The sequence below is a fragment of the Tauraco erythrolophus genome, chromosome 6, assembly GCF_009769465.1.
Source record: "Tauraco erythrolophus isolate bTauEry1 chromosome 6, bTauEry1.pri, whole genome shotgun sequence".
Lineage (NCBI taxonomy): Eukaryota > Metazoa > Chordata > Aves > Musophagiformes > Musophagidae > Tauraco > Tauraco erythrolophus.
Window position 1 is genome coordinate 39,432,359 of NC_141470.1, and position 13,942 is coordinate 39,446,300.

A 13,942-nucleotide genomic window follows, 5' to 3' on the forward strand; every position below is an offset into this window, starting at 1 on the left:
GACCAGTTTGTGTTTTCTGGTTTTCTTTCAATTTGTTCTAACAAGTAATTATTTGAGCTTACTTTTCAAGACAACTTCCAGGTTGGTAAGTCCAGAAAGCAGAGGTGTTGGCCTAGTTATTACCAACTTTGTATATGGTTTTCAGGCTTTCAATTCTTTATTTGTTCTAGAGACTCCTTCAAAGCTGACTATATTGTCATGGAAATGTGATACTGATTGCTCTTATTTTGATCATGTCACAGAGCTTCTCAGTTTCTGAAATGAAAGGATGAAAACACAGAGATCCAACAATAGAAAGAGAAACAAAATTAACAAGCAAATGATATCCTTCTGTACTAATATAATCAAAAGAGATTGTAAGGTTATGAGTCTTTAGTTTCAGCTGAGCCCTTTTGTCTATCACACAGAAGTGACAAAAATTTACACTGCTTCTTGGCCTTTGTTGACGATCATGGTAAAAGATCGAACAGCAAGTTGCTAAATTATTCTGTTTGAGTGATATGAGCTATAGATCATATATAGTTATTGATCTGATTTCTTACAAATGATATTTTCATCTTTTTATATACTACTTACATATGCTTACAATAGTACTATTCTTAGACCATTTGTCATGAAAGTTTTGATTCTGCAAAGACTTAAACATATTCTTTACGCACCAAAAAGCTGTCTCGACTTATAAAATCAAATTCACACTAGATTTATTGTGGGATTTGGGCCCTAAGAGTGATGTTAGTTAATTTTTGTGGTAGTTTCTTCTGACATACTTGGTTGACTACCATAAAATTTTAGCCCATCACCTTGACAAATCCTAACAGTAGCCAGCAATATATTGTATAGATTTCAGATTTCCTATACTCTCACTAATATAACTTGAGGTATGCTCATTTTATTCACCTGCAAAATGCCTCTCTGGGAAAAGTTAAGCTGTTGTACTTGGCATGTTAATTGCCGACCATTTCATATCTAATTATTAATTTTGCGTCACTACCATAGATGCATGCAGAATTTTTCACAATTATTGAAGAAAACTTAATTTGGATTTTTTTCAGCCAAATGCCAGCATGTTGAATTATTATATTAAGAGACTACATTAATTTGAAATCCATTTGAATTACAAAAATTGATTAAAAGTATGCTTAGCAATAGTACTGCCTCTAAATTTCTATACCCATATTTGTTCCCCTGTATCTACTTTCCCTTTTTCATGTTTCTGTTTTTTAAAGATAGATAAAGACTGCACAAAAAAGAAATTATTCTGCAAAATGTGCTATCAGATGCTAACACAAAAAATAAAGAACCATCTCATTTTCTCTAGATTTCCCCTGGTTCAGTAACACTGAGGAAGTACAGGCTGTTTTCTAGTTGACATTGAACAAAATAGTTTCTACATGACACGGTGGTAACTGAACTACCATCAGCTTTGTCTAACATGTTGTGGAGGAGAGAACTAAAATATTCTGAAGAACTTGCTTCTTTTTATATTAAAAGTATTTATTCCATGTTAAATATTCAGGTTTTTAAGACCTTATTTTTAGTCTGCCAGTCTTGCATTAATGTATTTTTGGCATGCAGAAGACAATCTGTTTTATTTCAAGAATGAATACTAAATGTCAGACTTTCTTATATTTTTAAGCTTTGCAAAAGAATATTCTTAACCATTTTATTGTTATAAAACACTGTGGTATTCGTTCTTTGATTTCGGGCATGTTGTACCAGGAATGCATGTGGCCTATTTATTAGACAAACTAGGATGTTGAAAAGGATTGCTTCTATCCTACTTTCTTCAGGAACTGACATTTTTATTCTTATGCAGTTTTCCTAGTGGAATCTTTGCTTTTTAAAGTCATAAACCTATTGTTGTGAGAGACTCTCGCAAAGCTTAAGCTGGATCTCAGGAGTTTGATGCACTCTGTTTAATGCAGGCTGTGTAAAAGAAATTTTAGATGTATTATTTAAAGGCACATTAATCTTGCCGCTATAATGGTGTAATAATGCATACCATAGAAGGTTTTCATAAACTCAGCTTCTAAATGTAACATCATAGTATCTATCTTTTTGTTCTCCAAGTCAATTCTTTGTAGACATAGAAATTACACATTCATCTCTGTCTCTTATAGCCTGATTCCATATTCAGCTGTGAGGTAGGTAGATTTTAGTCCTTACTTACACAACAAAAACAATATTTCTCATTTTGAACAAATGGGATAGTCAAAATAAACAAATTTGTATAATAAATGTTAATAGCTGAAATACATACCTTTTTTAATTAAATTAAGTAAAAGCAGTTAAATGCTTACACAATGGATTGAGCATATTTCTCCTATACTTATTATTCCTGTATTTTCATTGGAATTTTAGTAGGTCTGCCTTTGATATTTATTTTTTAAAGAAAAATATACTATTAGTTAGAGAAATTCTTTTGTAAGATTAGCACTTTTAAAACATGACTCTGTGTGAGTTAGTTTACAATACAACCCTTACAGCCCAGCATTTTTCGTTTAACTGTGCTCATTGCATTGGATTCTGCTTCGTTTTGTAGCGGTATTGTGATGTATTAGGCATTCATTAGTGTGAGAGTATTCTGTAGCTCTACTGAATAGAGATGATGAAAATCTTCACTAAGAACTAAGGCACACAAAATGCAAGGACTTGATAATACTATGAACCAATGTGATTGATAACTTCTTGTTTCTCAGCAAAGCTCAGCAAAGCATTATGCACCCAGCAGTTCAGATAATCCTTTTACTTTAATGTAGAGATACAGGTTAATTACAAGTTTAAAAACATTGACAACCTCTGTTGTTAACTTTCCTTCTTGTGATGTGAAAGGGCTTGTATTTCTGCATTAAACATGTTCATAAAAGCCTTAGCTAGGGAATGTTTCTACCAAGCTACCTTTTCAGCTTCAGCCTATGCATGAATATAAAGTACAGGAAGAGTTCCCATTCTCGTTTCTCATTATTAGATACCTTACTGAATTGGATGTCATTTGATGACTGTAGTGCTTGGTTTTCAGCCAAGCCCTTTGACACCTTCTGTTTTCAGCCAATCATCATCCTTATACTTTTGCCGATTTGAGTTAAGCATCCATTGCACAACCTTGTTAGAGGCATTAAAACACAGTGGACTGTCTGGGTGACTCCAGTGTAATAGGGCTCAAGATCCCCGTTCCTGTGGCAGGTGCCCGAAGCAGACAAACCTCCTGCTCAGCACTGTCTGGGACTGTTGTGTTTTCATTGTCTGTGCTGTCTCTATCAGTATAAGTAGGGCTGAAAAATGTATGTTCCCCCCTAAAAGCGGGATTCCAGTTCTCTCGGTGATTCTGCTTTGGGAAAAAGGAGAAGAGGAAGCAATTTTTTTTAGCAGAAAGAGGCCAAGAGTAACCACATCCGTTCCACTTCTTCCAGCCAATACCTCTGCTCAACTAGCGGGAGAAGCACTTCAAAGCTGTTATCTGCATTCTTCTGCTTGACTCTGTGTTCACCATTCACCTATAAACTCCATCTGGAATATCACACATGAACATAGAACTCCCTTAGAATTACAGAAATATTGGAAAGGACTAGTTGTTGGAAGGGACAAGTTGTGAAAATTCAACCAGTCCAGTCAAGAAAACCCAGTCGTTTTTCTTCACCAAACACACCACTGGTATCTGCATAAGCATAAATTCTTATGTAAGAACGTAAGAATAGCCATAATGGTGCAGGCTCTGCTTAGTATGCTGACTCCAAACAATAGCCCTAAGCAGATGTGAATAGTAAAATCAGGAAAAGCATATATCCACTCTAATATTCCCCAACCTCAAACTATTTTAATTCATATTTAAATTAATTAAATTAATTTTAATAGTTATATAAATCATTAATTTTATATAAATTATTAACTAGTGTATAAATTAAGTATTAACTAAGAATTTTAATATGTCTCTTTTATAATCCCCACTGAATCTGTGTTCTGAGTACTTGCCCAGGCTCCCCTTGAATCCCTGTAAAGTTCTTGCAACCACAGCATTCTCTATCAAGGAATTCCAGGTGTCACCCACCATTGTTCTTTTCAAAACCATGCTCTTACTAATGTCATTTGATGATCCGTAGTTCTTGTACAGAAAGACAAGCATGCAAAATCAATTCTTATCCCTATCCACCCTTCTTATGTCATGTATGATTTTGTAAACCTCTGTCATACTTTCCTTAAGAAGGCTGGAGAACATTTCCAGTCAGACCCTCCAGAGCTTTTGATCATCCTTGTTGTCCTCCTCTGAACACATTCTGAGTCTAATCTTTTTCAGTTAGAGATCGAGAGTTGTGTATCTTACTCAAGGTGCAGGTGAACTGTGAATTTCTACAGTGACATAATGTTGCTCGCTTTGTTCTCTATTCCTTTCCTGAGAATTTGGAATGTTTTACTTGCTTTCTTGACTGCTGTCAACTGCTGTGATTCTTTATTAACCAGTCCGTGAAGACTTTCCAGGATGTTACTTAGCTTAGCATGGCACTCTTCTCAGTCTTTACACTAATATGGCATCAGCCTACTTTGGTATTATAAAATGTCAGGTAAATAACAGAGTCACATTCTCAGTCCTCCTAAAATCTACTCTGTACTTTCTTTTTTTCTCCTGAGTTATTGAAATGTGTATTATATCATCAGAAGAATATCAGTATTTTCTTCATGATGGAAAAAGTCCTTCGTTGAGTTATGTTTTTTTTCAAAGTGAAATGTTAACAAATGACAGTGTTCATAGTCCTCTCTGTAAGGAATGATACAAATACAATGTGTGTATTTAGAAAAATGTACTTTTTAGCTTCCTTTTCCAAACTTTCTGGGACTTCATCCTTCCCACCTTTGATAAATTGAGTAGCAGATGATCCTATTGGCCAAGGGAGGATATTATGAATCATGTTTTGAGGACAGTCTAACATGAGATTCAGTAAGAGCTAAATCACTTGACATATCAAATCTTTGTCCAAAGTTTTGGGATCTGTGATTTTGTAGCATGACAGAATCAGAATCCTGTCATAGTGTGGCCTCTGGGATGGTCCAGTTTGCATTCATTCCTGAAAGAAGACATTGTTACAGAGTCATTTATATTTTCAGAGGCTGTCTCCTGCACAGAAAAAGGATGTTACCTGGCTTCCTTCTCCATCCCTCTTTAACTCAGATCATGTAAAAGTGTAGCACAGAAGTAGCATATTATCTCAGCAGTCAGACAATGAACCTTTACTATCTGCTAATTTTCCCATATGGCATCCAAACTTTTCCTGATGCCGAGTTACCTTGCAGTATTTGTTCTTAGAAAGGATTAAATCCTGTGGAAAAGCTGACAACTGGAATAGGGATCAACAGTCAGACTCTTGCCCATGAATTGAAAATCATTTGAATCATGATAGCTAGGAAATAACTGTTTAATGGCAAATACCTTTAGGTGACAGCTACACCTATAGCCTAATGAAATTTGCAAAGATTTGTAAAATTAAGGTCAAACATACTCTAAGAAATCACTGCTTTCAACAGTGTTTGGCCCAACAATGTTTTCTCATTTCTCAGTAAGAAAAATTTCAGAAAGATTGCCAAGAATTGTCACTTTCTTTTTTCAATAATTATAAGCCAAACTGGTTCCTCTTCTACCTCATTTTTTTTTTTCCCAAGACCGTGAAGATGTAGAAGGAGTAGGCCAAACCTATGCTCCTCTATAGAACCATCTACAACAGTATCCTAGGGCAAGAACCCTGAAAACATGTTTTTCAGTGTAGTACCACAGCTGTCTGCCAAAAGTGCTGGATCTTGTTGATGAGGGAGCAGAATCAATTGTAAAGTGCAACCTAATAATAAAATAATTCCTCTTCATTTTCATTCTTAATACTTACTTATATTGTTCCAGCATCATATGAGCAGAATTTCATAGCAGACCTTATATATTCATCCTAATTTAGAAGATAGGCTATCATAAAGACATTCAGCTGTTTAAGACAGTTGTAAATTTCTGAAAGGTAACTCATAAATGCAACATCCATGTACAACACAAATGTCAGCGATTTCTTAAAAATAAGTCAGGAGAGGTCATTGTTAGAAGTATTTCTGTAAGATTCTGTAGCTGCTGATGAAAGATTATTAGTCCCCAGTAGCTCCATCACTTGTGCTTTGTGCAAACTGTAAAGTTAAAGGTTATGAGTGCTATGGTACTGTACAGGTGCACCGTGAATAGTCTTTCACTCAGAATGATTCTCATTTGTTAAATTTGGAAATGTACTTTCTCTTGGCCTTAATTTTCATGTAGTTCTTCATATTCTAAATGGCAGCTGAAGGCAAGCAGAAATAGTGAGTAATTGATTTAACAACCTAAGACAAGTACAGGGAAGTAGAAAAGTTTGTCTTAGTGCTTGATGTGACCTGAGAGCGCTACTTTAGACTTTTTTTCTAAACAGTACCTCAGCACCTTGGGCCAGCGAAGTGGCCTTTAAGCCTGAATGAGCATGACTTTTTTTTTTTTTTCCTCAGTGCAAAGCTCCAGTATTTCATCTTTTCAAACTGTTTTACAGCACTCAGAGGAGAATTATATTGACAAGGTTAGAATTCATCTCCTAGAGGAGAATACTGTGCTACTCCTGTTAAGTGCTAATATAACATTTATGTGTTGGTACCTTAATAACAGCCCTGGCTAGCCTAATGAAAGTACTGAAAGCAAACAGTACTCAGTGAGATTTTATTATGACTGAAGTGACTGCAATTTGAGACAAAATCCCTATTTTTGTTCCCATATCAAAACCAGAAATGCTAGAGCAATTGCCACATGTTTGGTATAGAATTAGACGCCACTACCATTAATATACAAGTAAGTGCATTTTTCATGTAAACAACTCACGAGGGTCAAGCATCAAAGATATTCTGTGCAAAATGTCTTTCTTTTGTGTGAATTTTGAAATAAGTAACCTGTATTCATTATCTTCCTCTCAAAGTTGAGAGCGAGTGGATGAAAATTGAGCTTGTGAATTGAAGGTACTGTGAGATATGGCCTCATCGACTTCAGGCAAAATGACAGGTTTGCCTTGTTATTATTTTTCCTTTCAGAGGTCAGGCGATGGACAGTATTACCAGTATATATTGTGGTGTAAGCAAATTGGTATATTAAAAAAGTTATTAACTGTGGACACAAAGAAGATTGTGTAAGTCACTAATATTAAAAATGCTTATATATTGTATCGCCATAAAAATGGAGGAAAAAGTAAGAAAAAAAATAATCTACTGGCCATTAGCATTTCAACTGTTCAACTGTTTGAACAGTTGTTGAAACAAAAAAAAGTGTGTTCAGAGAGCTGATAAGTTAATGTAAATTCATACTTTTTGAAGAGTATATATATATCATAAAATGGGGTTGCTTTCCAGAAATAGACCTTGTTGTATATATAATAGGAGTATGAGCGTATGCATTTAAGTATAAGGTAACAGCAGACCTAAATATATGTTTTGGCTGGGATGGAGTTAACTTTCTTCATAGCCCTGTATGGTGCTGTGGTTTGGATTTGTGACCAGAACGGCTTTGATAACTCATCAGGGTTTTTAGCTGTTGCTTCAACAGCATCAAGGCCTTCTCCTTCACACCACCCTGCCAGCAAGTAGGCTGGAAATGCACAAGTTGAGAGGCAACACAACTGGCACAACTGACCTCAGCTGGCCGAAGGGATATTTCATTCCATATGACTTCATATTCAACCATAAAAACTAAGGGGAGGGTCTTTGGGAGGATAGCCATTGCTCACAGTCTAGATGGGTGTCAATCTGCTGGTGGGGAGGTGTTGAGTAATAGCCTTTGCATTGCTTTTTTGTTTTTTCTCCTTTCTTCTTCCTTTTTTCTTCACTTATTAAGCCATCTTTATGCTGATCTACAAGTTTTCTTACCTATGTGTTTGGGAGGGAAGGAGTAAGCAAGCAGCTGTGTGGTGCTTAGCTGCTGAATGGAGACCCACCACAATATATTTTTCCTAGTTTAAAGATCTAAGGTTGGTTTTGTTTGCATTCAGATTAAAAAGATTGAATACATAGCAACAGTACAGGGAAAAGATAATTCTTTTATGAACTATCTTAGGTTTGTTAAGATTCAAAGGTAATGCTATTTAATGTACATACATGCAATTCATTTAGGTTGAAAAGGGTACGAATTCACAATTTCTTCCTCTCTCTCATGGAAAAGTGTTTCGGTATTTTGAAACATTATATTCACTTCCTATAATTGTTAACATGCTACATTGCAGTTTATACTAAGATTTTACAAAGAAGTGAGCAGAAAGCCTGTCCCACTACTTTAATACCATCAGAAGAGGAACTCAGTTACTCAGAATTAGCTTACCAACTTAGCTAATTAGATGTGCTGGTTGATATGAAAACAATTTAATATACTTTCTAAATGAGCTCTGCTATTAAAAAACCCCACATTTTATCTTCTATGAGGGTTTGTTCATTCTGCTGTTCAGAATGATCTAAACTGTGTCTTTGCTGTATCTGAACTGTATCTTATATTCCGACTTAAAATAAATCTTAGACACTTTACTAACTCATTTCTGTAGTTTTGGCAGTTTCTACCATTTCTGTTCTTCAAAGACCATTGGTACAGACAAAGTTACTGTATGCAGAAAGACTTTTTTATTGCAAAATAAGTGCAAAAACATTTATATCAGCGTTTTTTAAATGGTGCAGGCATAGTAGGAGTTTGAGATTGCAAATGAGCAGATATTAACTGTCAGACAAATTCATAATTGCTCAAGATGACTTTTCAATAGGAAGGAAATTTTAGGGGGAAAAACAGTCTCCATGAAATAACTGCACTGCACATACTTTTTTGAGTATATCAGCTGAATATGAGCAACAGTAATTTCTACCAGCTCTGTAATATGCACAATTTTTTCTTTATCTTTTAGGTTGAAGATTCAGAGACATATCATGATGTAACTGCAGTGTGTGGTTACTTGCTGTGGTTGTAGTATCTCACTACCCAGAGATGCTGCCATCGAATGGCATGTTGTTGCAGTAGTTGATGATCCACTCCAAGAAAACAAATTGAGTGTGGAACTCATCTGGTCTAGTAGGCTGCATCTTGTGCATCAATCTCTGTACGTCTGAGCTTGATTTCACCATCCATTTCTCCGCTTATTTGATGGACCTCTTCATGGACTTAGTGCTATGTTTAGACAAGCTGCTGAGAAAACTTCAGAAGACTGCAGTGCAAGTCCTTTGTGTTTTAGAGTTTTCTTCAAGGAGGATGTCTTTAATGCTGAAGCGCTACAACCAGGTAAGACTTATGATGACGGAGACCAAGTGTTATAACATGTAATTTTTGTTACACATAAAACTTCATCGGAATAAGTATTTTAGAAGTGCTTTTCAAGGATAGATAGCCAAGAAGGTCAATAGCATCCTGACTTGTATCAGAAATAGTGTGGCCTGTGGGACTAGGAAAGTGACCATCCCTGTACTCAGCACTGGTGAGGCCGCACCTTGAATACTGTGTTCAGTTTTGGGCCCTTCACTACTAGAAAGACCTTGAGATGCTGCAACGTGTCCAAAGAAGGGCAATAAAGCTGGTGAAGGGTCTAGAGCATAAGTCCTATGAGGAACAGCTGAGGGAACTGAGGTCGTTTAGTCTAGAGGAAAGGAGGCTGAGGGGACGACCTGTCACTCTCTGCAGCTACCTGAAAGGAGATTGTAGTGAGGTGGGTGTCAATCTCCTCTCAAGTAACAAGCGACAGAACAAGAGGAAATGGCCTCAAGTTGCGCCAGGAAAGGCCTAGGTTGGATATAGGAAAAACATTTCACCGAAAGGGTTGTCAAGCATTGGAACAGGCTGCCCAGGGAAGTGGTTGAGTCACCATCCCTGGAGGTATTTAAAAGACATGTAGATGTGGTGCTTAGGGACATGGTTCAGTGATGGACATTGCAGTGTTAGATTAATGGTTGGACTCGATGATCTTAAAGGTCTTTTCCAACCGAAACGATACTATGATTTTACGATGAAGACACATTTGCTCTTTTTCTAGTTACCAGGCATCGTTCTCATACAGAAAGATTCTATTCTTGGACATTTTGAAGCCCAAACAGGATAAAGCTCTGGATTACTTGTTCTGATCTCACAACTGACCTGACTTTGAGGAAGAGGTTGGAATAGACAATCTCACTCAATTCTGAGTTATTCTGTGATTTCATGAAAGTGAAGCTGCTGAGAAATCCAGCTGCCTCAGGGTCGAACATAGGGAGAAGGAATCTTTTGCGTAGAAGTCTTTGAACAGTTGTCCATTTGGTAGCTTATTTTTGTCATGATCTATAACTATGTTCAAATAACCAAATTCTTTGTGCTAACAGATACTCTTTGAGAATAATTAATGAAATGTTAGTGTTTAAAACAAGTAAAAGATGTTGTATCCTCTAGATTAGAGGATATCCGGTTTTGAACATGGGCTGATTTCCTACCAGCTTACTTAAATAGAACTTGCTAAACAAATAAATTTACTGTTTTTCCCAATGTTTATTTCTTCAAAATCTCATTCTCTTACCAAATAAACAGAATACAGAACAATACATGTAATGTTGCAACTATAATTTATTTCTTATTTTATATATCTGTATTTTCGGCTACGCTCAATTTGGGACGACTAACATTATGCAAGAGCACAAAAGCTCATTTTATCTGTTAGGCCTACAAAACTGGTAAACTGCAGTTGTATTGAAATCACTAAGAGCTTTGTTATCAATTTGAGAAGGAACAAAATCAGATCCTTAGTCTATTTTATCTCAAACATGCCTGCACTTTCAAAATCCTTGCAGACCACAACTGATCCATAATTAGCTGACATAAATGTTAGCCCTCAAATATTCTACTGTCCTATTTTTTTTTTAACCTGCAGCAGTTTTTGAAGAAAATTCAACTTGACATTGTTTAATAGATTTAAAGTACAGGAATTGAAAGCTATAAAAATGTGGCATAGAATAAGCATATTTAATCCAGGAAGCAAGGAATGAACATATAGTCTGACAGAATGTTGTTGTTTTTACTACGTCTTGTTTAAGAGCTAAAAGGAAACCTGATAAAACATGTTCTTGGCATAGGATTAACAGTACCGTTTTGCCTGCTCTCTCTCTGATATTTCTCAGGTCATAGAATAATCACGTCCAACTACATTTCATTTGTTTTATTAAATATATCTCAATATAATATATAAATTGTGCACATAAAAATTTGATTCAACTCCATTCATGTAGTAGTACCAATGGCATAGACATGGAAAGATTTGTTGTGATTGTCATATATTCATTCTGGTTGTGTTCAGATCTTAGCACTGTTGTAATAGTTCCTGTCATTATAGCAATTTTTCATTATCCCCACTGGTAAGAAATACATTCTTGCAAATCTGCAGAATATATAGAATACGTTAAATTTACAAACAGCACTAGTTCATTGATGAAGAATTTAAAGATAACTTTTTTTTTTACTCAGGAAAAATTTCCAGAAAGTTCATGGTGTAATGAGAAGAAGAAACATGCTAGTATTTGAAATAATTTCTCAAATTAAAATAGTTGTTGTTGAAGTGTGTCTTACTGATAGTTTCAATCTGACTATTATATATACTGTTTCAAAATCAGAAGACTGGTTTTTAATATGTTAAACACAGGTATTGTTCTGCTAACATATGTCCTTGGAGCCTTGAAAGGCATTTGGTCTCTAATGAAGCCTCCTCAACTTTCCAAAGGATGCAATATAGTACTGAACTGTGTCCTTCACTGTCTTGTACTATCATTATATTTCTCATAATTTAAGATCTGCTCACACGTATATATTAACTTTCAGTTTAAAAAGCACTATATAAGGTCTCCAAGATGTTCCCATTCGTTTCAGTAACCCCTAGACAGAGTCCTGAAGCAAGATGTCTATGTTTTATCTCTCAGTTATTATTAGCAGTCTTTAGTTTTGACTGGCAGAACTACTGCAAATGTGTGTGTCCTTTCGTGTGCTCCACAGACCTAATATACCAGAACTAATATCAGGTCTTTCTTTTCAATCCCATGATATTTTAACCTGCCTCCAACACCAGCCCAAGGTGTTAGAGATTGTTAAATTCTGATGACCGCAGCTTCTTCCAGTTTCTCAGTGTATTCCTGTTCTCCTCTTGAGCCTTAAGGTGGTCCTGATGTTTCATCTACAACAGCCCCTTAACTTGTCAGCCTCCTTCCTAATTCTGGATTTGGGACCAAGGGAGAAAAATGGGCATGTCTTACATTGCCCATAAGTTTAATTCATTACCTGAACAGAATTCAAAACATACATACAATATATTTAGGCAAGTTCAAATGAGCATGTTCTGCTTATAGAATGCATGAATCTGAATGTGGCAAGTTACAAGAGGGAACAGTACTGGCTTCCAAAATAGCACTGCTTTGTGTCTTGTCAGCTCTGAGCATGGCCAAAATTTCCTCATAGATGTCTCTGTAGACCTACCCTACAATATTTTGAGTGTTTGGATGTCTCTGTGGGGATTGCTACTACCTTCAAAGGTTTCTTTTTGTTGCAGAGCATGTCTATGGGTTTCAGAATTTACTTATGCGACTGATCAGATAGTTCATAAAACTCTGTCAAACACAGAATAGCATTTTACTAGGACACAGTATAAAGTAGAAATCTACTGATCTTGACTTGAAAATCTGCAGGCCTAATACACAGACTTTTATAAAATATTTTTTCCTTGATATGGCTGCCAGAACACAATTGATATTGAGAGAGCAGTTTTTCAGTTGCCATTTATAATTCAGCTCAGGTAGTGCTGGTTGCTAACCATCTGTACCATGATCCATTAGTGACGTGTTTGATCTCCGACATGTGTTAGACAGTTAATCCCACAAGTAGGTCTGTCTTTTCGGAGTCTTCAACTACCATCAGATGCATTGTCTGCTGAGGAAAGATAATATTAATAACGTGGCAGGGGATGCTAGACACTGCTATTCAAATATTTTTAATGTGAAACACATCAGACAGATGTATCTATAATGGGAAAGATAGAAAATCATGTCTCAGAAACCAAGAGAGATGGTTGAGGAGATAACTGTTCCAGCCTTAATAGATTTCAGGTGGAGTTCCATCATGTCATAATATTAACAAATAGTCTTCAATAAGTCTTGTAAGATCTTGAATTGCAATGTATTATCTCCTCTAGCAAAAGCATGGAAAAGAAATAAAGATACTTTTTTCTGATTAGAACTTAAAATCATTGAAGTGAAAGGAGGAAATACTGCCGCAGATCTTCTCAAATGAGCCTCTGATTAGATGAGTGCTTTTTTGGTGCAAAGAAATTGTCGTTTATTTAAAACTGTCCAAATAAATCAGAGAAATTTGTTTGTACCTGACACAGTAAGATGAGAACTAGGAATATGTATACTCTGCATATTGTAACAGGTTATTGGAAATTATTATAGCTAGTGATACTGATGTCAAAAGAAGTTAAAGGTTTGTAATGCAAATTTGAGACAGATAGGTTTCTGTCATCCTAAGACCGGATGTAAAGTTTTATTGAACAAAGTGTAGTACTGATGGTGAACTGCTCAGAGGCAATCCTTCATAACATACGAGAGCATTATGGGCACCGTGCTGAGACCACAGAGCGTGTTAGAAGTAGGAGGATTAGATTAAGCTGACATATATACTTAGTAAGATGCTGTTAAGCCTTTAGAAGTCTTTAACATAAATTTGACTATTTCTTTCTCATTCTCATTTAAATATGCATTAATATAAATATGTCAGGACGATTTGCTATACCATCCAGTTGACTAGATTATACTTCGGTATAGGAAAGATGAATGTTCATAAGTCATCCTATTATGATTTCACAAGCCTTGTTCACAGGATGTATGCAAAATATTTTCGAATATTTATTAGGGAGTAGAAAAGGTCCTGCATTCACCAGAC

At 35.8% G+C, this 13,942-nt stretch overlaps 1 protein-coding gene across 1 annotated transcript in view; it reads left to right on the forward strand.

Moving 5' to 3' along the window:
- Window positions 1-13,942, forward strand: part of DPH6 (diphthamine biosynthesis 6) — a 222,895-nt gene that overhangs the window by 172,722 nt on the left and 36,231 nt on the right. The window contains 4 exon segments of the mRNA XM_086613920.1: window positions 8,913-8,971; window positions 8,973-9,078; window positions 9,081-9,142; window positions 9,144-9,283. Of these exon segments, the coding sequence (XP_086470046.1) occupies window positions 8,913-8,971; window positions 8,973-9,078; window positions 9,081-9,142; window positions 9,144-9,283 (367 nt within the window).